The sequence below is a fragment of the Chiloscyllium punctatum genome, chromosome 1, assembly GCF_047496795.1.
Source record: "Chiloscyllium punctatum isolate Juve2018m chromosome 1, sChiPun1.3, whole genome shotgun sequence".
In the NCBI taxonomy this organism is placed as follows: Eukaryota; Metazoa; Chordata; class Chondrichthyes; order Orectolobiformes; family Hemiscylliidae; genus Chiloscyllium; species Chiloscyllium punctatum.
Window position 1 is genome coordinate 42,838,685 of NC_092739.1, and position 25,972 is coordinate 42,864,656.

At 41.6% G+C, this 25,972-nt stretch overlaps 1 protein-coding gene across 2 annotated transcripts in view; it reads right to left on the reverse strand.

Annotated features, from left to right (window-relative positions):
* Window positions 1-25,972, reverse strand: part of LOC140455550 (lysosome membrane protein 2-like) — a 69,001-nt gene that overhangs the window by 34,471 nt on the left and 8,558 nt on the right. The window contains exons 2-6 of one of the 2 annotated variants that reach the window (XM_072550501.1): window positions 22,119-22,276; window positions 12,614-12,761; window positions 3,574-3,765; window positions 2,245-2,336; window positions 1,766-1,885 (exon numbers count right to left, since the gene is read on the reverse strand). In XM_072550501.1, the coding sequence (XP_072406602.1) occupies window positions 1,766-1,885; window positions 2,245-2,336; window positions 3,574-3,765; window positions 12,614-12,761; window positions 22,119-22,276 (710 nt within the window). The remainder of the gene's footprint in view (window positions 1-1,765; window positions 1,886-2,244; window positions 2,337-3,573; window positions 3,766-12,613; window positions 12,762-22,118; window positions 22,277-25,972) is intronic. The other variant, XM_072550578.1, reaches the window with a different exon arrangement.

Genomic DNA, 25,972 nt, shown 5'->3' on the forward strand with positions numbered 1-25,972 from the left:
GCAGAACCCACCCAGACCCATTCCCCAACATTCACCCCTTCACCTAACACTACGGGCAACTTAGTATGGTAAATTCATCTAACCTGCACACTTTTGGACTGTGGGAGGAAACCGGAGCACCCGGAGGAAACCCACTCAGACATGGGGAGAATGTGCAAACTTCACAGAGTTAGTCGCCTGAGGCGGGAATTGAACCCAGGTCTCTGGCGCTGAGAGGCAGCAGTGCTAACCACTGTGCCACCGTGCCACCCAGAACTGCAATTCCGTGCCAAAGGACCTGAAACAAACCATCTCAATGTGTCAGACTCTTGCCATTCCCAACAGTTTGGGAATTGCATGGAATTCCAAAGACACACAAAAACTGCAACTTTCAAAGGGGATTGCAGAGTGTTCTTATCTGCTCCCCTTGCACCATCCCAAAAAGATATTCTCCTCTTTAAAGTGGTTAAAGCGTGTGGAGGATGGGAGGAGAATGTCCAATGTTTGTTCATATGCTACTGTACAGAACTGAACTGCTTTAGTGACTATGTATATGAAGATCCTAGTCATGAATATTATCTATTTTTGAAATAGATCAGAAAGTATAAACAATTTGCGTTATAAAGTAGCTTTAACATAATACATATTTCAAGGCACCACACTGGCATATTATTGAATCAATTTACTAAAATGTTTCTTGAAAAATGTCCAAGAACAAGAAATAATTGAACACATTCTTAAGAGAATGCAGACAGATACAGTAAAGCAACAAGTTCAGGTCGCACAGGTCTCCTCCTAGTGGGACACAGACTATAAATAAATATAAAGCAAGGAAGAACGAACTTTACATTGAAGGAGAAACTTCCCAGAATTTCTTTCCAACGGCTGTCATTTGAAAATTACCTTGGTATTATTTTATTTTTAAACTGCTGCATGAATTATTGATCCATAAGATCATTTAGATCAGCAAAATGATGAATACCAACGTCAGGAAATTAGAGGTGGTCCTCAGTGTATCGAGTATTCCTGCATCATGGACATTATTCATTATAACATACAAAATGAGCAGCAAACTGAATGCATTCTACTCTAGCGCGTGTCAGATAGATTCAGGGTTATTCAGGCTGGCCAAGCTCAGCTTTGTGCTTGGAGCACCATGTGGAGCTTGTGTTGTGGTTCTAGGATGGAAGTCACAGTTTCCTGGAACTGGAAGAATAGGTGGCTTCAGCTGCAGCCTTATTTTCTTCGGTGCTTTATTGTGGTATTCACAAAACAAAATGTTAAAATGTGAGGTAGCAATGGGAAAGAAAGAGCAGGAAAGGGATAAAAGGAAGAATTAAAAGATATACAAGAGTTTAAAGAAAAGGTGTCCAAATGCTTTTGTGACCATGTTCTCTCTGCCTTTCTAACTTGTTCACTCCTAAAAACCATCATGATCTACCTGCGCTTTACAATTCTGGCCACTTGCATAGCCCACATTTCCATCACTCCCAGTATTAGGTACCCTTCCTTCTAAATCCTAAGATCAGGCATTTCCTTTCCAATTCTCTTGTTTCAGTAACTCTCCTTCCTCCTTTAACTCACCCGTTAAAACACTTCCCTTTGGCAAAGCTTTTAGACGTCCTTTGGTTTGGTGCCAATATGTGTCTGATTACACACGAGAAAACACGAGCATGTGCTACTACATTAGAAGTCACTCTATAAATGCAAGTTCCTGTTACTAACAGCTTTGCACATTAGCTGAATGTTAAAAGAAAACCAAAAGAAAATGGAAGAAATAACTTACCGGCAAAGGTCTGAAGAAAAGAAGCGCAGCGTTTCATTTTTGGTTATCAATGGGTGGAAAGAGGTTCCATCAGTCCCATTGATCATATTGCATGCACCTGTTGTCCACCAGTCCAATGACCTAAACATTTTATAAAAATTGAGGGAGAGGTAGGAGAAACACAAAACCAGCCAGAAAAAAAGACTTGCATTAGAATAGCACAAAAAAGGAACAGCAACCATCAATTTGCATCATGCACTACAATTGATGCTTTCACAAAGCAGATCTGTGCATTACATTGTCAAAACATTTAATGGATAGTTCTGTACATGTTCCTGTAAAATGCCAGCATTAACAGTACACCATAAGTTGATTAACAGGAATCTAGCCAGAGTTTAAAGCTGCCAGATCAGCAACACTTTGTTCGGGTTTGCACATGTTGTCAAATTCGGTAGATTATTAATCCTCAAATCGAAACAAAAAGAAAAAAAAACACTTACTTGTTACCTCTCCATTCAACAATGGTAGTAAAATTTTTATAACTTTTTTGCCCAGTGAGAAAAACATATTCACCATCATCTGTCCTGTTCATCTGAAAAGTACAATAACGCATTATAACCAACGATTGCCTGGCAAACAGATACACAAATTAAATCACTTGACCCTCCAGGTCAGAAACCTTTCCAAATGCAATTCTAATCATTTAAATTAACCCCTGCTTCCACACAAAATCAATTCAAGAATCAAAAATGAAACATAATAGTGTACAGACTCATCCAGTCAGTGCATAAAAAAAAAGCACACAACTTAAAAAATATACTGTACAACAAATAAGGACTGTTGGAGAAACTCAAGTCTAGCAGCATCTGTGGAGAGAAAAACAACATTCTTCAGAGCTGAAAGGTGTTGGAAAATCGTGATATTTTAATAGTTTTCACAGAGGCGGAGGAGGATCAAGGAGCAGATGGCACAGATCCCCAGTGCAGAAGACAAAGGGGTAGTTAACGGTGGTCAAAAGAGAAAGAGAGATGCAAAATGGGTGCAAATATGAAAAGGAGTGAATGGGTCCTCTATGAGCAAATAAACAAGCCAAGAGTGTGATGTTGGGGCTGTAGGGAGAAGAAAATGCAAGAAAGAAAATGGGAGGACAATCATAATGCAACCAATTTCTGAAGCTCTTATTTCTTGATGTTGTGCTTTGTTGGAACATTGCAACACACCCAGAAACTAAAATATAAACATCGACTGCAAAATAATTTGGAAGAACTGAGATTTTTTAAAAACAAAAGTGATACTTTCAAGTGCATACATCTGATTTCATGCAGTCAGGCTAACTTTCTACAAGAACAAACTGAGAAGGCAGAGAATCTTTTTCTCTTCCTGAGCCCAGTTTCTACACACAACTGTGGGAACTTCATAACTGTTGATTCTTCCCTGTGCCCCCAGTTCAGCTGAAAAAAAATGCTCTTTTCATAAAGAACAAAATTCCAGATCACAGCTGAAATAGTGAATGCAACCTCATGCGTGCATTTTTATTTGAGTAGAGGGCTCCACGGCTTCAAGATCTAATTACAACTTGCAGGGTAGCTTCCTAAAGTATCACTCAAATCAGCAGTACCAAGTAATGAGCCACCCACACACAAAATGGTGAGGGGGTGGATCAGACTATCACGGTCTGAAGGATAAGGAGGTCAGCACTCACTTGCACACTATCATCAAGACTAGACTTTTAAAGTTTCCAGTCTCTCTTCAAAATGTTAGCAGAATTGCTGTGCATTTTCCACTTTGCAAATTCTTCATCAATAAAAAAAACGGGAGAAATTACATACCTTATAATAGAGCCCAAATTCATCATCAATGTCCTTTTCGAAGAAGTGGATGGCTGAAAGTACTGGATCTTTGTAACCCCAAAGGAGCTCGTGTACTGTTCTTGTTGTAAAAATGCCAGCCCTTTCGGCAATCAACAGAGCATTTAACAGTAAAATCTGGAGACTGGAATACCTTACCCTATTCATTACAGTCTATTTACAAAAAGAAACAAAGATAAATCAACTCAAGTACAAACAGAATTGAAAATAAAATCCAACTTTCATACACAGCTGATTGGGAAGAGGATTTTATCTCTGTGGTTGAATCTTCTGGTAGGTGGCAGGGGGCATGGAGTATTTCCAAGAGGCAGTGCTGAAAAAACCAAAACTTACCAACTAGTTATATTAGACCGCTGTACCCCTCTGACCTCCTTAAATGGTGAAGATCTAAAGAACATTGGCAACCCAGCTATATAGATTGTTTAAATGTCACAAACAAGTACAATATGTTAGCTGAAAGTGGATGAGTACAACTTTATATCGAGAGAAAATGGCAGTAGCAAAGCCCTGCTCTACCGTGATTGCGTAAATAGGGATCCCTCACTTAAAGATGTGATTGCGTTCCTGAGAATTATGACTTTAAATGAAACAACTATGCAAAGCATGGATCAGCGTCAAAGTCAGTGCTAGGGACTTGCAGAACCTTTGACCTGGAAAAAAACCGTACAGATGAAAATACTGTGCTATGTGTGACTTACCGTGTATTTCAAATTGAAGTAACTTTTAAAAAAAACAAATCACTAATTGTGGATAAATACCACACACTGTGCAATACATTAGTATCTTAAAGGATTACACGCTTACATTACACTACATTTAGGCTGACCAGGTGCCATCTAGGGGCAGACATTTAGGAGTCTGTGCAGGTATCAGCTGGTAGGATTACCTACACTGAGCAACTCTGGGATTAGATAGAAACGTGGTGGATGCAGGTTCAACTGAGGCAATTCAAGACTGGATTGGAAAGTTATGCAAGCTGAATAATTGGGCAGGATTATGGGAAAAGGACAGGATAAAGTTAAAATGCTCAGAAAAAATATGTAGATAGAAGAGGATGAATGGTCTCCTTCTACACCGTAAGCATTCTTCAAAATAAATTCATATGCACTAATTATCTTCTTTTAAGGTAAACAATGTAAAGCGAGTTGACTTTAAATGAGATTTTTACTTCATAAAAGTTAATAACTTGCACTGGCTTGATGTTTAGTCTTGTATGCCCAACCACTACAAGCTGCTAACGATATTCATATAATAACAAATGGTGAGGAAATTCAGAAAAGCAGCAATACGTGTGATGAAAAAGCCCAGCAGCAGCATCAGTAGGTGGTGGACTGCAAGGCCAGCCAAACAATTGACCAAGGAGAGGAAAACTGCAACAACAGTCCAGGGACAAGTACAAACAGCACCAGAGGGGACACAGACATCAGCTCAAGTTGAGTAAAGAACTCTGTCCAGGGAGTTTCCAAAATGTACGGGGCTTGAAACAGGATCGACAAGAGCGTAGCAGGTGTAAGCCATTCCAAGTCACTCACCTGAGAAGGTGCAGAACCAAGACAGCACCACTGTAGTAAGCAGGGAAGTGTGTCAAAAAAGGCACCGACCACCCATATCCCTGCAGTGGCAGAAGGAAGGTCTACAGCTGTGAAGCTGGCTGTGTCAAAAGCTTATGACTGTTGTGAACCACAATGGGTACAAACCCTTGCATCACTTTGCTCAACTAAATACACCTCAACGACAATTTTGAAAAGAGAGAGATCAGGCTTGGTGCTGACTGAATATTAACAATCATAATTTGAGCAAATTAAAAAGATGCTGATACCTTCAGAGGTCAGAACTTCTTCTTACTGTAATGGCAGATGCATTGTCCACAAATCTATGAGCATTTTCACTCCAAATTCAAGGGATAATATGACACTGCAAAGATACTGACTGAAACAAAATGGCTGCATTCAACAGGAAAGAAAGAACTGCTTGCTGCGACCTGGGCATGAAAAAAAAACTGACTATGCCTTAGGACTACCATTTACAATGGAAACTGACCATAATTTTTTATTAACTACTGAATGCAAAATAAATCACCAAGATGCTACCCAGAATCCAATGTCACACATCTACATCAGGGATCAGCGCTCGCTCCAAGATGAGTGTTTGCTGATCCCATGATGTCTGCATCTGGATATCATCCTGAAGATTGCCCAGGGTCATCTTGATATCTTCAAATATTGGGTCAGGACACAGTAATACACACGTAGTCAGTGGCTCAGCTTCTCTCAAGAACACGGTCACCAATTGTTCCATTCACAGATAGTAGCAGAAACAAATGCCTCCCTGACAGTGGAGTATTGCAATGATTTCAGCTTATGTTATTACTGGACAATTCAGATCCCAGACTAAAATCTAGCTTAATGGATTATATTTTGATTTTCTTTGAAAAAAGCAAAGTGACCTTTCACCAAACCACAAGCGTGCAATGCTGCAGATCGGACTTAGATTACACAAAATAAATGATAAATAAATGAAAGATTGTGAAACAGTAAAAAACACCATTATCTAATAGCAATCCTCTACAGTACTGAGAACTCCCATCACTATGACATCTGCATGCTTGACTTAGCTGTTTCTCTCATTTCCTAGTCATGAGAGTTTGATTCCCTCTTCCTTGAATATTCTCTCACACAACCGAGACTAGAAACCCCTTCAGAGTTCAAGCCAAATACTTTGGACTGGAACTTCCAAAGCTCAAGACTCTTGAATGGCATTAACATATTGCCTAACTTTTGAGCTTGTTCCTTTAGAGGAAACTATTTCAAGCAGGACTTGCACACATTAAAACCAAAAGCCCTTCCGAGCTATGCACGTTTCCTCTGAGCAAACTAAACCAGATCCCGAATTATCTAAATGAAAGCAAGCTAGAACTCCAAGATTTACTCTGTCCACTTGTAAAACACTTGCCAATGTGAACAAATTCCCATTACCCCTCCAAAAAATTTCTCTCTCATACAAATTTCAAAAAATGTGGCTCTAAAACTTCTTACAGCTAAACCTCCTCATGAGGAAGGATATTTTCCATGTAGGAAAACACAGCTAATATCATCTCTAACAATGGACCACAATTCACTGCGTGTTTCCAGTGCTTTGCATGTGGATTGGTCAGAAGTTCACCAAGGTGCTATACTGTAATTAATACGTTGCAGTAACCAAGCTCATACCCTGTCTAAACAAACTGGCATCATTTAGAATAACAGGAGTGCCATGATTTTGCTGAAACGGCCAGCAGCCAGGAGGTCTAAACACACTAACCCTCAGGAGGCAGCCAAGGCAACACTGCTAATAATGACAGAGGCAAGGAATGAAGGGCCTCAGAGGATGTGTTTGGAATAAACAAATCCTTAATTATCTCAAAAATAACTCAGTACATGGTTGGACAGAATGGTGAAACCATCCCAGAGATTATCCCCACACAAAAAAAAAATCCCTGTAAATAGTAAGAAGGGCTCAAGATTTGGAAATGTGGAATAAAGAATAAAATTGCATCAATACTCTGACAACAGTGACTGAGCATGTGCAGAAACATCAGATTACATGGGACAGAGACGCAACGGAATAAAGCACTTGCAGAGCCCTGCTCTGCTACACGTCTGGATGCTTTATAATGTCATAGAGTCATAGAGATGTACAGCACGGAAACAGACCCTTCAGTCCATTCTGTCCACGCCGACCAGATATCTCAGCCCAATCTAGTCCCACCTGCCAGCATCTGGCCCATATCCCTCCAAACCCTTCCTATTCATATACCCATCCAAATGCCTCAAATGTTGCAATTGTACCAGCTTCCACCACATCCTCTGGCAGCTCAATCCATACATATGCCACCCTCTGCGTGAAAACGTTGCCCCTTAGGTCTCTTTTATATCTTTCCCCTCTCAACCTAAACCTATGCCCTCTCGTTGTGGACTCCCCGACCCCAGGGAAAAGACTTTGTCTATTTACCCTATCCATGCCCCTCATAATTTTGTAAACCTCTATAAGGTCACCCCTCAGCCTCCGTTGCTCCAGGGAAAACAGCCCCAGCCTGTTCAGCCTCTCCCTATAGCTCAAATCCTCCAACCCTGGCAACATCCTTGTAAACCTTTTCTGAACCCTTTCAAGTTTCACAACATCTTTCCGATAGGAAGGAGAGCAAAATTGCATGAATTATTCCAATAATGGCCTAACCCATGTCCTGTACAGCCGCCACATGACCTCCCTACTCCTGTACTCAATACTCTGACCAATAAAGGAAAGCATACCAAACGCTGCCTTCACTAACCTACCTACCTGCGACTCCACTTTCAAGGAGCTATGAACCTGCTCTCCAAGGTCTCTTTGTTCAGCAATACTCCCAAGGACCTTACCATTAAGTGTATAAGTCCTGCTAAGATTGCTTTCCCAAAATGCAGCACCTCGCATTTATCTGAATTAAACTACATCTGCCACTTCTCAGCCCGTTGGCCCATCTGGTCCAGATCCTGTTGTAATCTGATGTAACCCTCTTGGCTGTCCACTACACCTCCATTTTTGTTGTCATCTGCAAACTTACTAACTGTACCTCTTATGCTTGCATCCAAATCATTTATGTAAATGACAAAAAGTAGAGGGCCCAGCACCGATCCTTGTGGCACTCCACTGGTCACAGGCCTCCAGTCTGAAAAACAACCCTCCACCACCACCCTCTGTCTTCTACCTTTGAGCCAGTTCTGTATCCAAATGGCTAGTTCTCCCTGTATTCCATGAGATCTAACCTTGCTAATCAGTCTCCCATGGGGAACCTTGTTGAATTCCATATAGATGACATCTACTGCTGTGTCCTCATCAATCTTCTTTGTTACTTCTTCAAAAAACTCAATCAAGTTTGTGAGACATGATTTCCCATGCACAAAGCCATGTTGACTATCCCGAATCAGTCCTTGCCTTTCCAAACACATGTACATCCTGTCCCTCAGGATTCCCTCCAACAACTTGCTCACCACTGAGGTCAGGCTCACCGGTCTATAGTTCTCTGGCTTGTCTTTACCGCACTTCTTAAACAATGGCACCACATTTGCCAACCTTCAGTCTTCTGGCACCTGACCTGTGACTATCGATGATACAAATATCTCAGCAAGAGGCCCAGCAATCACTTCTCTAGCTTCCCACAGAGTTATCGGGTACACCTGATCAGGTCCTTTATCCACCTTTAACTGTTTCGAGACATCCAGCACCTCCTCCTCTGTAATCTGGACATTTTGCAAGATGTCACCATCTATTTCCCGACAGTGTATATCTTCCATATCCTTTTCCACAGTAAATACTCATGCAAAATATTCATTTGGTATCTCCCCCTTTTTCTGTGGCTCCACACAAAGGCCGCCTTGCTGATCTTTGAGGGGCCCTATTCTTTCCCTAGTTACCCTTTTGTCCTTAATATATTTGTAAAAACCCTTTGAATTCTCCTTAATTCTATTTGCCAATGTTATCTCATGTCCCCTTTTTGCCCTCCTGATTTCCCTCTTTAAGTATACTCCTAATGCCTTTATACTCTTCTAAGGATTCACTCAATCTATCCGTCTATACCTGACATATGCTTCCTTCTTTTTCTTAACCAAACCCTCAATTTCTTTAGTCATCCAGCATTCCCTATACCTACCAGCCTTTCCTTTCACCCTGACAGGAATATACTTTCTCTGGTTTTTGTTATCTCATTTCTGAAGGCTTCCCATTTTCCAGCCGTCCCTTTACCTGCGAACATCTGCCTCCAATCAGCGTTTGAAAGTTCTTGCCTAATACTGTCAAAATTGGCCTTTCTCCAATTTAGAACTTCAACTTTTAGATCTGGTCTATCCTTTTCCATCACTATTTTAAAACAAATAGAATTATGGTCGCTGGCCCCAAAGTGCTCCTCCACTGACACCTGTCACCTGCCCTGCCTTAATTCCCAAGAGTAGGTCAGGTTTTGCATCTTCTCCAGTAGGTACATCCACATATTGAATCAGAAAATTGTCTTGTATGCTCTTAAGAAATTCCTCTCCATCTAAACCTTTAACACTATGGCAGTCCCAGTTGATGTTTGGAAAGTTAAAATCCCCTACCATAACTACCCTATTATTCTTACAGATAGCAGAGATCTCCTTACAAATTTATTTCTCAATTTCCCTCTGACTATTGGGGGGGGGGGGGGGGGGGGGGTCTATAATACAATCCCAATAAGGTGATCATCCCTTTCTTATTTCTCAGTTCCACCTAAATAACTTCCCTGGATGTATTTCCGGGAATATCCTCCCTCAGCACAGCTGTAATGCTATCCCTTATCAAAAATGCCACTCCCCCTCCTCTCTTGCCTCCCTTTCTATCCTTCCTGTAGCATTTGTATCCTGGAACAATAAGCTGCCAGTCCTGCCCATCCCTGAGCCATGTTTCTGTAATTGCTATGATATCCCAGTCCCATGTCCCCAACCATGCCCTGAGTTCATCTGCCTTCCCTGTTAGGCCCTTTGCATTGAAATAAATGCAGTTTAATTTATTAGCCCTACCTTGTCCCTGCCTGTTTTACTCACTTCTTTTCTCAACTGTACCAGCCTCAGATTGATCTCTTTCCTCACTATCTCCCTGGGTCCCACCCCCACCCCCCCCCCCCCACCTTACTTGTTTAAATCCTCCTGAGCAGCTCTAGCAAATTTCCCTGCCAGTATATTATTCCCCTTCCAATTTAGGTGCAATCCGTCCTTCTTGTACAGGTCACTTCTACCCCAAAAGTGACCTGTACAAGAAATGTGAATCTTTCTCCCATACACCAGCTCCTCAGCCATGCATTCATCTGCTCTATCCTCCTATTCCTGCCCTCACTAGCTCATTGCACTGGGAGTAATCCAGATATTACTACCCTTGAGGACGTCTTTTTTAAAATTTCTGCCTAACTATCTGTCATCTCCCTTTCGAGTCTCAATCTTTTCCCTTCCTATATCATTGGTTCCAATGTGGACAATGACCTGCTGCTGGTCCCTCTCCCCTTTGAGAACATTCTGCACCATCTCTGAGACATCCTTGTCCTGGCACCAGGGAAACAACACCCCATTCTGCTTTTTCTCTGCTGGCCACAGAAATACCTGTTTGTACCTCGGACTACAGAATCCCTGAACACAATTGATCTCTTTGAAGCCAATATACCGCTCATTGTGTTAGAGCCAATCTCAATATCAGAAACTTGGCTGTTTGTGCTACATTCCCCTGAAAGTCCATCATCCCCTACATTTTCCAAAACAGCACACCTGCTTGAAATGGGTATATCCACAAAAGACTCCCGCCCTAGGTGCCAACTTCTCTTACCCTTTCTGGAGTTAACCCATCTATGTGACTGTATCTGAGACTTTCCCCCCTTCCTATAACTGCCATCCATCACATACTGTTGCAAATTCCTCATCGCTTCTATCTGTCTCTCCAACTGATCCACTCAATCTGTTAAGATTCACACCCAACAGCGTTTATGGCAGATATAATCTGCAGTAACCCTTAAACTCTCTTTAAACTCCCACATCTGACAAGAAGTACATATCACTGCAAAGGCCATTGTTGCTCCTTCACAGTCTACAGACCCAGAAAATAACACCATCTTATTCCTCTACAAACACTGCCCCAGGTTAAATTAAGAGCTATGGCTTATATTTTAAGTTTAATCAAGAGACTTATCTCCAAAAACATATAGGAGAAAGTGAGGACTGCAGACGCTGGAGATCAGAGCTTAAAAATGTGTTGCTGGAAAAGCGCAGCAGGTCAGGCAGCAAAGGAACAGGAGAATCGACGTTTCGGGCATCATTCCTGAAGAAGGGCTTATGCCCGAAACGTCGATTCTCCTGTTCCTTTGATGCTGCCTGACCTGCTGCACTTTTCCAGCAACACATTTTTAAGCTACAAAAACATATAATCAAGAAAGTACCCACTGTACGCATTAACACAGCCTCTCTCGGACAGACTTAAAACAATTAACTTATCTGATTCTGTGCTTCGCCCCATACCAGTTCCTCTAAGATTAGTTGTGAAATTCACTGTGTGTTCATTTTCCCAGATATACTCCGATGTCCAGCGACACATGAATTCAAAAACAGCAAAGGCAGTAACTGTGCAGGTTCTCTCTCACTCTCTCTCCTGCACTGTCCTCACTATGTGCTTCCTTTGTCTGCTCTTCTCCCTTATAAACTGCTGTCATTTTGACTTTTTTTTTCCAAAGTTCCAAAATAATGCAACAGTAATTGCTGCTCCTGGAACTTGAGGAAATCCCCTCCTGCACCTAAAATACCTCAAAAAAAAAAGGAGCAGCTCTTATAGCCAGAAATTTTTCCTGTCTGCCATCTTGGATTACCCAGAATCTTATGAATAAACATTCATAGTTTGCTCTAGCCTGGTATTTAGTTCTAGTCTGTCCAAAGCTGCTAATGATATCTGTACAAAGTTGACAAGTTTTCATAAGTTTAAAGTTACTGAAAGTGACAAGGGGCAAAGGCAGGTTTATGGAGTTAAGTTGCAGATGAGCCATGATCTCACTGGATAACAGAGCAAGCTTCAGGAGTAAGTGGCATATGCCTTTTTCTATGATGGTTGGGCCAGGCACCTTAAAATCTCAAGATAATTTCAAACGCCTTGCTGCCTAATTGACCTGAACTTGATTAGAAAGTCTCAATATCAAAAGGTTTAAGTGCACAGGTCACACATCCCAATTTTCACTCTAACACAAACACAGATCCAATGTGGAACATCAGAGTTATCCAGGGTATCTGCCCCTTATGGAGTTGTGCCCCTCAGAAAAACAAAATTTCTTTTCAATAATCTAAAAATTCATCACCAAAATTAGGAGCTAACTTCTGAAGTTTAAATTCCAATGAAGATCAGAGGCAGCTCAAATTTATAAGTTCATCTCTAATATATAGAAGTTAATTTAACAGTACCTTGAGATGTCTATTGCAAAGGGAGTTTAAAAAAGCCAGCAACTCACCACAACTGGAATATTCACAGTCCTAATCAGGTCTGTCTCAGGATGTCCATTACTCAACTCAGGAACAAACACATAGGTCTTCGTGGTGATAGCAGACACCTTCTGTCCATCATCCAGAAAAGTCACATTTTCTTTAGGTTTATATTCTCTGAAAGAATATGCCAAAACTGGTTGCTATTCAAGGTACATTATTAAGGCACAAAACACTGTATAATTATTTAAGTGTGTACATATTGCCCTCTGCGCTGCAGACCCACTCTATCTTTTGTCAATACTTCAGTGGGTTTAGGCAGCTGACTGCTCAAGCCCTACTGACCAATAAAACAGGAAAGAGACAGCTTAGAATGTCTTTCATTAATGCCATACATTACAAAGTGCATCAGTGGCAATTAATTACCTCTAAAGTTTAAGTCACTGTTTTGCAGGCAAGCATAGCTGCTAATTTGAACCAGTTATCTCACAGACTCTAGAATAATTGGAATAAATGTTAGCCCACAACATTAGAAATCCATCTGTGATACAAAATACTATAAAAGCTTTATAGCCATCTAGGCAGGAAGGCAAAGTCACAGCTTAGTGCCCTGTGAACAACACTGCATCACTTACTTCTGCACCTAGACCAGAACACAGTGTGAACCCACTAATTTGGGATTCAGGAGAGTATTAGCAACTTACAAAATTGACACTTCAAACTCTGGTCAATGCCAGCATCTGCAGTCCTCACTTTCTCCTCAATGCTAAATTGGCCAATCTCATTGTTGGCAGCAGCAAAAGAATTAAAATCGGCCTGGATTAGGGAAGAGAGGGATTAAAGTAGATTTATCCTCCCCTCCAATAATAGTGACTGGGCTTGAGGCAAAAAAAGCTCAGAGACAAGAGAACAGTTTTTCAGAGAGGAATTTTAGAGCGGAAAAGAAGTTGGGGAGGAGTGAAAAAAAAAAGGCCATGCAGAACAAGTATTGAAGACAGAGGGTAACGAACAGTCAGAGCTTTAAGCAACAGAGTTTTAGGTCAACTGGACTTAGGGTTGGTGGGGAGGGGTCTGGACGGGGAAAACGTATTAAACTAAAAGTCTGGAAGCAAAGTACTTAAGAGGGTCTCAGTACTGGACTGGTTGAGACAGGCAGGTACGCAGGTAGCATAATGGAGGAGTGAAGCTATGGAATTGGAGGAATTAGGAGTTAGCTCATAGGCTGGACCAACCAAAAACTGATTCCATCTTCCTCCTGCCTTCAATGGGGAACCTGAATCCCTCATTAGCCCCTAAAGCTCCATCCCTTTCACATCAGATTTAGCTGCAGGACAAACGAAGAACAAACCAGGACACAGACAGACCCTTCGGCCCTCCAAGCCCGCGTCTTCACTTTTTTGCTCTGCCATACTAACTGCCTTTATTTACAGGATCCGTATCCCTCTACTCCCTTCTTGTTCATATACTCATCCAGATATGTCTTGAAATCTGCTATTGTGTCTGCTTCCAACAACTCCTCTAGCAACGCGTTCCAAGCCCTCAACACCCTTTGTGTGAAAAATGTGTCTTGCACATCTTTTGTGAATTTTACCCCTCACACCTTAAACTTGTCCCCTACTAACTGACCCCTCTAAACTGGGAAGATGACTCAATCTATCCTCTAGCCATCCCATTCACAATCTTGTATACGTCTGCTAGGAGGCTGAGGAGTGACTCGCATCCCAGATAAAACAAACCCAGCCTTTCTTCATAGAAGCATCCTGGTAAGCCTTTTCTGTACCCTCTCCAAAGCATCCACATCTTTCTGGTAGTGTGGTGACTAGAACTGTATGCAATATTTCCAATGTGGCCTAAGTAAAGTTCTTTAAAGCTGCAGCATAACTGACCTATCCTTATAGAGTCTAGATTAGAGTGGTGCTAGAAAAGCACAGCAGGTCAGGCAGCATCCGAGGAGCAGGAAAATCGACATTTTGAGCAAAAGACCTTACCACCCTGACCTATCCTTATACTCAATGCACCTTCCAATGAAGACAAGTATGCCCCAAAGCCTCTTTCCACTATCTTATCTATCTGCGCTGCCACCTTCAGTGATTGAAGGACATGAAATACACATCCCTCTGCACATTTATAGTCCTAAGAGTTTGGTCATTTATTGTACAATTTCCACCTGTACTTGACCTTCCAAACTGTATTACCTCTTATTGGTCTGCATTAACTCCATCTGCCATTTTTCTGCCCATGCCTCCAACTGATCTGTACCCTCTGACAATCCTCCTTGCTACCTGTTACCTCAATCTTTGTAATGTCCGCAAACTTACTAATTAGACCAGCTATGTTTTCCTCCAAATCATTTATGTAGCTCACAGAGGTCCCAGCACTGATCCCTGTGGAACACTAGTCACAGCCCTCCATTCCAAAAAGCATCCTTCTGTCTCCTATGAGACAGTCAGTTCTGTATCCATCTTGCCAGGTCACCCTTGATACCATGTGACTTCAACTTTGAACCAGTCTGCCACAAGGGACCTTGTTAAAGACATCTCTGAAGTCCGCATTGACAACATGAATCACTTTTCCCTCGATCATCTTTGTCACCTCAAAGAAACTCGATCAAGATAATGAGGCACAACCACCCCTCAAAACGTGTCAGTCTATCATTAATAAGTCAATTTGCTTCGAAAGGTGCATAGATCTTATCAAAGAATCCTTTCTAATAATTTCCCTACCACCAACGTGAAGGTCACAGGCCTGCGATTTCCTGATCATCCCTGCCTTTCTTAAACAGTGGAACAACATTGGCCATTCTCCAGTCCTCTGGGACCTCACTTGTTGCCAAAGGGGATACAAAGATGTATGTCAATGCTCCAGCAACTTATTCTCTTGCCCCCCTCAGTATTATGGGATTGATCCCATCAGGACCTAGGGGCTTATCTACCTTAATACATTTTAAGACAGACCACACCACTTCCTTCCTAATAGCTACTTGGCTTAGAAACTCGACTCTTCCTTCCCAGAGATCATCCGCTATCAATTCTCTCTTGATAGAACACAATAGAATAAGAACACAAAGTATTCATTTAGGACCTCAGCTACTTCATCTGGCTCCACACATTCATTTCCTCTTTGTGTGGGCCAACCCTTTCCCTGGCTACCCTCTTGTTGACTGAAAATGAAAGTCTCAGACCACACAAATTTCAACGTTTATTTTGAATAAGCCAGTGATAGATCAATAGTCTACAGGCCAGAGTATCAATTAAGATATCCCTGGATGGACTCATGAAAGATTTCTGATTTTTAGCAAAAAAGGCAGCATATTTTATAGCCTGCGTAACAATTCATTTTTACATTTCCCCACACAACAATTTTTCTATCTCTAAGTTCTCAGTTAAAAATTAGATGATTAATACATTGTTTTTAAATCTTGTTTGCATAGATCAAAACAAAGCTATTTCTATATCTGGTGTCATTCTTTTGCATCAAAGCAGATAAAGCTAAATACTTATCAGTATTTTGTTCATTGAAAGTGACCAAAGTTCTGTCTGAGAAAGAATAGCTGCAAGATTATGCTAAGAGTCTTGCATTCTTTGATTCATTCTCATGATCACTGTGACTGCCATTTTAAACTTGTAAGACAAATTATTATTGCAAGATGGAGACTTAAAATGGAGGCTTTTAACCGTTGATTCCCCAATACTTTACCACTCTGACTTTATGTATAAACAGCCTTGGGATTCTCCTTCTTCCTGTTTGCTAATGACTTTTCATGACCCCTTTTAGCCCTTCTAATTCCTTGTTTAAGTTCTTTCCCACTTTTCCTTATATACTTCAAGGGCATCATCAATTCCCATCCTCCTACACCTTATGTACACTTCCTTTTTGACCAAGGTCATAACATCCCTGGTCATCCAAGTAACTTGCCATACCTATCCTTCATTTCGCAGGAATGTTTCACTCCTGAACTCTGATCAAGCCCCGTTTGAAATATTCCCACGTGTCCAATATGGATTTACCCTCCAACAGCCGCCTCCAATCAACATTCTCCAGTTCTTGTCTGATATTGTAGTTTGCCTTCCCTCAGTTTAACACCTTCACCCAAGGACTACTGTTATCCCTATACATGAGTATCTTAAAACTCATGATATTATGGTCACTAGTTCCGAAATGCTCCCCTATTAAAACCTCAGTCATCCGGCCAGGCTCATTTCTTAAAACCAGGTTCAATATAGCCCCTTCCCTGGTTGGATTGTTTACATAGTGTTTCAAGAATCTCTCTTGCATTGAAAATAAATAGCCAATTGTCAGACAGTTTCACAGCAAAGAGCTGTGGAAAGGTCTCCGCCTGGAGGTCACTGCATGCAACTTCCTGTTACTTCTCGATACAGTTGACATTCCCCAATGTGGCAGATAGCCGTTCCAACCTCAAACTTGTAATTTAACTTCTACTTCCAAGAAGGAAACTTCCAGAAACTGTGTGAAATGTCCAAGTCATTTTTTTTTAAATTAAGCATGTATCAGGAGAAACAATAACACAAAAGGAACTGAAGAGACTTAACTGTCGACAAAGTTTTCACTCACAGTTAAGGTCAATGCAAACACTGAGAATGTATAAACCATCACAGTAAGCACTTCCTCCTTAGCAAATTCCATGAGATGAGATTTGAAAAGTAGGCTTTAGTTCAGGGTCAAAGTCATGAAACACAGGCTCAGGTCAGTAGAAACAAAAACCAACCACAAATCAGATGACCAACGCTATTTTGATTTAGATTAAAACATTCACTTTACTAAAAGAAAATCATGAAGTACAACATCCAGGTTAGTTTATTTCCACATCTGCCACGTATTTGACTTAATCAAGCCTAAATGCTAGAATCTGAAGAAAATAAATTGGAAGCAGTTCGAAAAATTAGAGAGAACTAAGCAAAAATACTTGTCAACAGGATCAATGGCAAAAGTTCAGATACAAAGGATGAGAGCGTTATTCAGATGTAAATAAAATTCCAATGATGATGCAGACTTAGGGGTTTGCACTATTTGACTTTGAGGAAGAGAGAAATATAAATACTGTGTGCATCATTTTTACTGATAGCTAGTATTGAAAGGTCACTGCCTATCCATTACATCCCCTAACATTGGTGGGCCACACTCCTCAGTATCACGACTAATGGAAGAGGTTCCAGTAACTGCAATACAATGACTGAGAACTTTCCCCAAGAATAACAGTACTTGTTTACACTGCATCCTTTTGCCAAAATCATTTTCCCTTCGCTGTAGTAAGGCCAAGAGGAGCCTGAACATGGTCTCAGCATTGTGAGCAGATGAGTTGGAATGCTGCCAAGTAGGTTGTGGAAAAGAAGCCTTTCTAAACCGAAACCTTTTTGCCTCTATTTGGTCCATACCCCTCTGTGCCCTACCTATTTATGCAGATGACTCTTAAAACATTACTATTATTGTGGTTCTGTTCGCCGAGCTGGGAATTTGTCTTGCAAACGTTTCGTCCCCTGTCTAGGTGACATCCTCAGTGCTTGGGAGCCTCCTGTGAAGCGCTTCTGTGATGTTTCCTCCGGCATTTATAGTGGCCTGTCTCTGCCGCTTCCGGTTGTCAGTTCCAGCTGTCCACTGTAGTGGTCGATATATTGGGTCCGGGTCGATGTGTTTGTTGATAGTCTGTGGATGAGTGCCATGCCCTGAGCACATCGACCTGGACCCAATATACCGGCCACTACAGCGGACAGCTCGAACTGACAACCGGAAGCGGCAGAGACAGGCCACTATAAATGCCGGAGGAAACAGCACAGAAGCGCTTCACAGGAGGCTCCCAAGCACTGAGGATGTCACCTAGACAGGGGACAAAACGTTTGCAAGACAAATTCCCAGCTCGGCGAACAGAACCACAACAACGAGCACCCGAGCTACAAATTTTCTCCCAAACTTTGAACATTACTATTATATCCACATCTACCACCACCTCTGGCAGCGCAATCCAGGCATTTACCACATTGTGTGTAAAAAAAACTTACCACTCACAGCTCCTTTAAACCTGAACTAATGTCCCTCAGAAATTGACACTTCCACCCTGGGAAAAAGACTGACTATCCATTCTATACATGTCTCTCAGAAGTTTCAAAATTTATCAATTCACTGTGCTTCTAAATGCACAATATTCAGACCTTATAACTTGCCAAATTTAAAAGGAAATATATAAGGGACATTAGAAAAGAGAAGAGAAAAGAAAGATGTCCAAAGTTGCTTTAGATTTTTGGTGAAGAGTTTAAAAAAAAATCTAAAATATCTGCCTTAGCTTTAAAAACGTTTACTGAAGAAGCGTCAACTACTTCACTGGGCAAGACATTCTGTGACATTACAACCCTCTGAGTTGGCAGGATTTGGAGATGCCGGTGTTGGACTGGGGTGTACAAAGTTAAAAATCACACCACACCAGGTTACAGTCTAACAGGTTTAATTGGAAGCACTAGCTTTCGGAGCGACGCTCCTTCATCAGGTGGTTGTGGAGTTTAAGATTGTAAGACACAGAATTTATAGCAAAAGAAGTTTACAATGTGATGTAACTGAAATTATATATTGAAAAAGACCTGAATTGTTCGTTAATTCTGTCATCTTTTAGAATGACCATGTTGGTTTCAGTTCTTTCACATGTAAATTGCAAATTTTTTTTTAAAAAGTTTCATATTCTAGTGAATTTTCACAACTGGGTGGCACGGTGGCTAGCACTGCTGCCTCACAGCGCCAGAGACCGGGTTCAATTCCCACCTCAGGCGACTGACCGTGTGGAGTTTGCACATTCTCCCAGTGTCTGAGTGGGTTTCCTTCGGGTGCTCCGGTTTCATCCCACAGTCCAAAAAACTGTGCAGGTTAGGCGAATTGGCCATGCTAAATTGCCCATAGTGTTAGGTGATGGGGTAACTGTAGGGGAATGGGTATGGGTGGGTTGCGCTTCAGCGGGTCAGTGTGGACTTGTTGGGCCGAAGGGCCTGTTTCCACACTAAGTAATCTAATCTAATCATCACTTAGATCAAATGAGAATAATGTCAACTGGTCATAGACATGTACAGCGTTAAAACAGACCCTTCGGGCCAACTAGTCCATGCAAACCAGATCACCTAACCTAACCTTGTCCCACCTGCCAGCATTTGGCCTGTCCTATTCATATACCCATCCAGATGCTTTTTAAATGCTGTAATTGTGCCAGCCGCCACCACTTCCTCTGGCAGCTCATTCCATACACGCAACACCCTCTGCGTGAAAAAGGCGTCGCTTAGGTCTCTTTTATATCTTTCCCCTCTCACCCTAAACATATGCCCTCTAGCTCTGGACTCCCCCACTGCAGGGAAAAGATCTTGTCTACTTACCCTATTGATGCCCCTCATGATTTTATAAACCTCTGTAAAGTCACCCCTCAGCCTCCGATGCTCCAGGGAAAACAGCCCCAGTCTGTTCAGCCTCTCCCTATTGCTCAAACCCTCCAACCCTGGCAACATCCTTGTAAATCTTTTCTGAACCCTTTCAAGTTTCTCAACATCCTTCTGATAGGAGGGAGACCAGGACTGCACGCAATATTCCAAAAGTGGCCTAACCAATGTCCTGTACAGCTGCAACATGATCTCCCAACTCCTGTACTCAATACCCTGACCAAGAAAGGAAAGCAAACCAGACGCCATCTTCATTATCCTATCTACCTGCGATTCCACTTTCAAGGAGCTGTGAACCTGCACTCCAAGGTCTCTTTGTTCAGCAACACTCCAGAGGACCTTACCATTAAGTGTATAAGTCCTGCTAAGATTTGCTTTCCCAAAATGCAGCACCTCACATTTATCTGAATTTAACTCCATCAGCCACTCCTCAGCCCATTGGCCCATCTGATCAAGATCCCGTTGTAATCGGAGGTAACCTTCTTCGCTGTCCACTTCAATTTTGGTGTCATCTGTAAGCTTGCTAACTATGCCCCCTATGTTCATATCCAAATCATTTATATAAATGACGAAAACTAGTGGGCCCAGCACTGATCCTTATGGCACCCCACTGGTCACAGGCCTCCAGTCTGAAAGGCAACCCTCCACCACCCTCTGTCTTCTACCTTCGAGCCAGTTCTGCTTTGCTAGTTGTTGGTATTGGGTGCTTTAGGTTCATCAGTAGCTGTTTCATTGTGTTGCATTCACCAGACATCACCATCATCATCAGCAAGGACAACATCCTCATGCTTGTAGACCTGTGCCTCACTACCAACCTCACTTTCAATAACAAGACCTACAAACAAATCAATGGAACATCCTGGGATCACCAGTATTAGGCTTCTTAGCAGAAGCAGTAATGCAGAGACACCAATGAGCAACCCGCCCCACCTACAACCCAAACTTTGGGTCCACTACATGGACAACACCTTTGCCATCACAAAATGGAACAAATTATAGGAAACCTACATCATCATCATTATCTTTACTGGTATACATTTCACAAAAGAGAACAACAACTAACTCCCCTTCTTAGATGTCACAGTAGAACAAACACAGTCAGTGGAGAACTGCAGACCAGTGTCTACAGAAAGCAAAACACCCAGAACAGATACTAAACTACATAAGCAATTGCAACACTCACAAACAGAGCCACATCAGGACATTTAAAAGGGCCACATCACACTGGAGCACCCAGGAACTACGAGCAGAAGAAAAATACCTATACAGCATATTCAAGAAGAATGGGGCACCCAAATAAATACTGTCTGCTGATTCTTAAACAATAAAATCAAACAAGTAGGACGTAACATACACCGAAACTCTAGCCACACTACCATAAAAAGACATTGCGGAGTTAACGACCAGACTATTCCGACCCTTCGGCATCATGGTAGCCCACAAACCTACCAACACACAAACAGCAGCTGATGAACATGAAGGACCCTATATCAACGACATGAAAAACAATGTCATTTATAAAACACCATGCAAGGACTGTAATAAACACCATATTGGACAGACAGGCAGAATACTAGTCATCAGGATACACAAACACCAACTAGCCATCAAAAGACATGACCCACTCTCGCTAGTACTCTTACATACAGATGAAGAACACCACTTCGACGGGGACAAGAGATACACACGGGAATTCCTAGAGGCCCGGCATTGAAACCAGAGCTCCATCAGTAAACACATCGATTTGGACCCCATTTACCATCCTTAAGAACAAAACTTGAAATGATATCACCCACCTTAAGAGATGAAGACACAAACAGAAAGTGGGACAGAACACCAGCGCTTCATCGGAGCTTCATTGCTGATGTTACCTCGCTCGGTGACGAAACATGTGAAAACAAACCTGCCAGCTTAGCGGGCAAACTTACAACCCAATCTATATGGTCTAGCAATGGAAGAGACTTCAGCAACAAAATTATTCCCCTACTCCATATTTTATTTTGCTTTAAATATAGCGAGAAACTCTCCAAACCTACGTAAGTTACAAAATGGTCTGAAAAGCATTTTGAAACAGTTTCAGTTAAACAGAGCAGAATTTCATTCATCATACCTGTAAGTGTAGGGGCCTTTTTCTTCAAGAAAGGGCTTTCCTCCATTTAGTACCTCTTCCGGATTTGTAACATTAAAGAAGTAAAACTGCATGTAAATTGGTGGAGGGGGATTTTTCCAAGTCTCAAAGGCATCCGTATCATTCTTCAGTTGCACTTCCTGCCAAAAGATGTGAACAAAAAAAAAAGAGAATGACCAAAGTTAGGAGCAGCTAAGGAATTCTTTAAATTGGTATGCATTATATCCACATTCTGTTGTGAAAGCAAATAATAGACTTAGTAATGCTGCACAATTAGATCACAAATTTGCAACAGGACTTTAAAAAGTCCCTGGTTAGTACAATGTTCTCTTCATGAAATGAAATATGAACTTCTAACTTCCTCAGTGAAATCCTGATTTGAAAGGACTTCTGTAAATTCAAAGTAGCAGACTCAGGAAGAAAGTGAACCCACCAATGGGAGGAAGTTTGAACCTTGGTCAAGCTTGCAGTAATTGTTTAGTTGTTCAAGATACTGACGGGACTCAGATTGGGGAAGATGGATGTATTCAGCAAGATCATCTATGAAAATTTAATGAATACACCATGTTAAAATGTTTTATTAAAATAAGATTTCTTCTAATATACACAGTGAATTGACTTGTATGAGCACAAAACCACATTTTCAAATTTTGTTTACATTGCACAGAATTAGCCAAACAAAGCCACCACAAACTCAATGCTTCTGCATAAGTGTTGAACTGAATTGACTGACATCCACATGATGTTAAAGAGTTAATCAATGCACAATACACAGCAAAGACTGACCTGGCAAAATCCTGACTGAAATGCTGAGGACCTAATTCCCTCCCAATCAAACACTTTGCGTAAAACCAGGACTGTACCTTCAACCAAAAATTTGCAGCTGCTCAGGTAGATCATCTCACTAACGAGTAGATAAGAGTATATATCATCCAGCCAACTTCCAGCTTTCCCCATTCAACAAAACGATGATCAAAGGTATAGGTGGAGTATTTAAGAGAGAAATCTCAAACATCACTGATTTAAAGGTTAGATTCAGATACACTTTGCTTCATACTTCATCTCTGGCCATTGGACAACCATCAGCCCACTGACTGAGGTTCAGAGTGGTGGCATGTGTCGATTCGCTTGATAGGCACCAAAATTGGTGGTATACTGGATAGTGAAGGTTATCCAAGATTACAAAGATATCACGAATGATTGGGTCAATGGGCTGAGGAATGGCAGACGGAGTTTAATTTGTATAAATGTGAGGTATTGCATTTTGATAAAACAAACAAGGGCAGGACTTATACACTTAATGCTTGGACCCTGGGTAACTCTCAGCACCAGGGTCCCAGGTTTAATTCCAGCCTCGGGAAACTGTCTGTGTGGAGTTTGCACATTCTCCCTGTGTCTGTGTGGGTTTCCTCCCACAATCCAAAGATGTGCAGGTTAGGTGAATTGGCCATGTTAAATTGTCCAGTGTTAGAGGGGGGTGGGTTACTCTTCGGAGGGTCGGTGTGGACTTGTTGGGCCAACAGGCCTGTTTCCACAGTGTAGGGAATCTAATCTAATCTAATCTAAGTGTTGCAGAACAGAGACCCCTAGAGGTTCAGACACATAATTCTTGTAAATGATCACCACCAGGATGGTCAGAACACTTGCATTCATTGCTTAGACCTTCGAGTATAGGAGTTGTGACGTTGCACAGAATGTTGGTGAGACCTCTTCTGGAGTACTGTGTGCAGTTTTGGTCACCCTGTTATATGAGGGAAGCTATTAAACTGGAGAAGGTTCAGAAAAGATTCATTAGGATGGTGCTGGGAATGGAGGGTTTGAATGATAAAGAGAGGCTGCGACCTTTTTCCATTACAGCAGAGGAGATAGAGGGGTGACCTTATAGAGGTTTATAAAATCATGAGAGGCACAGATTAAATAGCAAAAAAAAAGTCTTTTCCCTAATCTGGGGTTCAAAACTAGGGGCATATTTTTATTCTGAGAAGAAATATTTAAAAAGGACACAAGGGAAAAGTTTTGTTTTAACAGAGGGTGGTTTGTGTGTGGAATGAACTGCCAGAGAAAGTGTTAGAAGGATGCGGGTCCAGCTACAACATTTAAGATATCTGGATAAGTATGGGAATAGGAAAGGTTTGGAGGAATATGGGCAAAATGCAGTGAGGTGGGACTAGAGTAGTTTGGGAACATGGTCAACATGGACTAGTTTACCCTTGCCTATTTCCATACTGTACAATTCTATAATTGACAGATTACAGCATCAAGGGGTTCAAGAACAAGAGGTCAGGGGGAAAACCATCCAGCAACTACAGCCATGCTCAGTATGCAAGACGGTGATTATCACAGGCTAACCATCACAGACCTAAAACATTACTTTATGGGATGATTACAGGAAGATCCATGAACAATTTTACTTCCACAATAAAGATCAAGTGTGAGGCTACTCATGGACAACATTTATGTAGCAGCCAATGTAGCCAGTAGATGACAGACATCGTTCAATTTGACAAATAACAGACAATGCCCATCTGCAGGAAGACAGACTTGCAATCATATCTCATTGACCTCTAATATTCAATACATCAACCACAATCAACATCTTGGAGATCACCACTGATTTCAACTAGAATGAACATATCAATAAGATTAAAAAGAACAAGGCAGCAGAGTCTAACTGAACCCAACACGGTCACATGTCTCATTTCATCATTAACACAAATCTTAACCTCTGATCAAACTACAAAGTTCATATCAGGAACTTGATAAAGTACTCACTTCTGCCCTAAATACACCAGCCACAAAAGTTTAACCACAAAGAGACAAAGCAACCCTCTTGATCAGCACTGGACTTACTAGTCATATCTCAAACTACAGATGTTCCATCATGAGGACGCTCTTCAACACATTGGGGCAGCACGGTGGCTCAATGGTTAGTACTGTTGCCTCACAGCGCCAGGGACCTGGGTTCAATTCCAGCCTTGGTGATTGTCTGTGTGGAGTTTGCATATTCTCCCGTGACTGCGTGGGTTTCCTCTGGGTGCACCGGTTCCCTTCAACAGTCCAAAGATGTGCAGGTTAGGTGAATTGGCCATGCTAAATTGCCTGTAGGTGTTCAGAGATGTGTAGGTTAGGTGCATTAGTCAGGGGTAAATGTACAGTAATAGAGTTGGGGAATGGATCTGGGTGGGTTCCGCTTTGGACGGTCTGTGTAGACTTCTTGGGTCAAATCCACACTGGTCAGGATTCTATGAGAAAGACATGGTGTTGGTACAACAACACCCAAACCAAGAATTAACCAGGGGGAAATGATCATCACTGGAACAACCTTGGAAGTTGCTGTCCAAGCCAAGGACATGCACCCTCATTGGTGCAGGTTCAAATCCTCACCTGATATTATGGGGAGAGCACTGCAGGAATGAATAGTTCAAGATAGCCAATCATTAACTGAAGGGCAGCTGGGGAAGTGTAAATTGAGTCTTGGCAACATCATGCCTATTCTGTGACAAAAACATCCTTTGGTACTGGAAACCCTCTAAGATTATACTCAGTAGCTATTCTTCAGAATAGATCAGATGGCAAGTTATTTCATATGAAGAGCACCACAACCTGTTTGGGAGACATGTCAAACAAATACGAGCTAGTTTTTTTTTGGATGGCATGACCTGGGGAGACTGAGACTGTATGTAGTCAGGCAGTTGGATATAAGCAGTTGAAAACTGGGATACAACTTTTTGGTTAAAAAAAAACACTGACCAAACAAAAAAAAAGAGAGGACCAAAAAAAAACTTGCAAAAAACAAACAAAATTACAAATTAAATTTGCTACAACACAACTGAAAT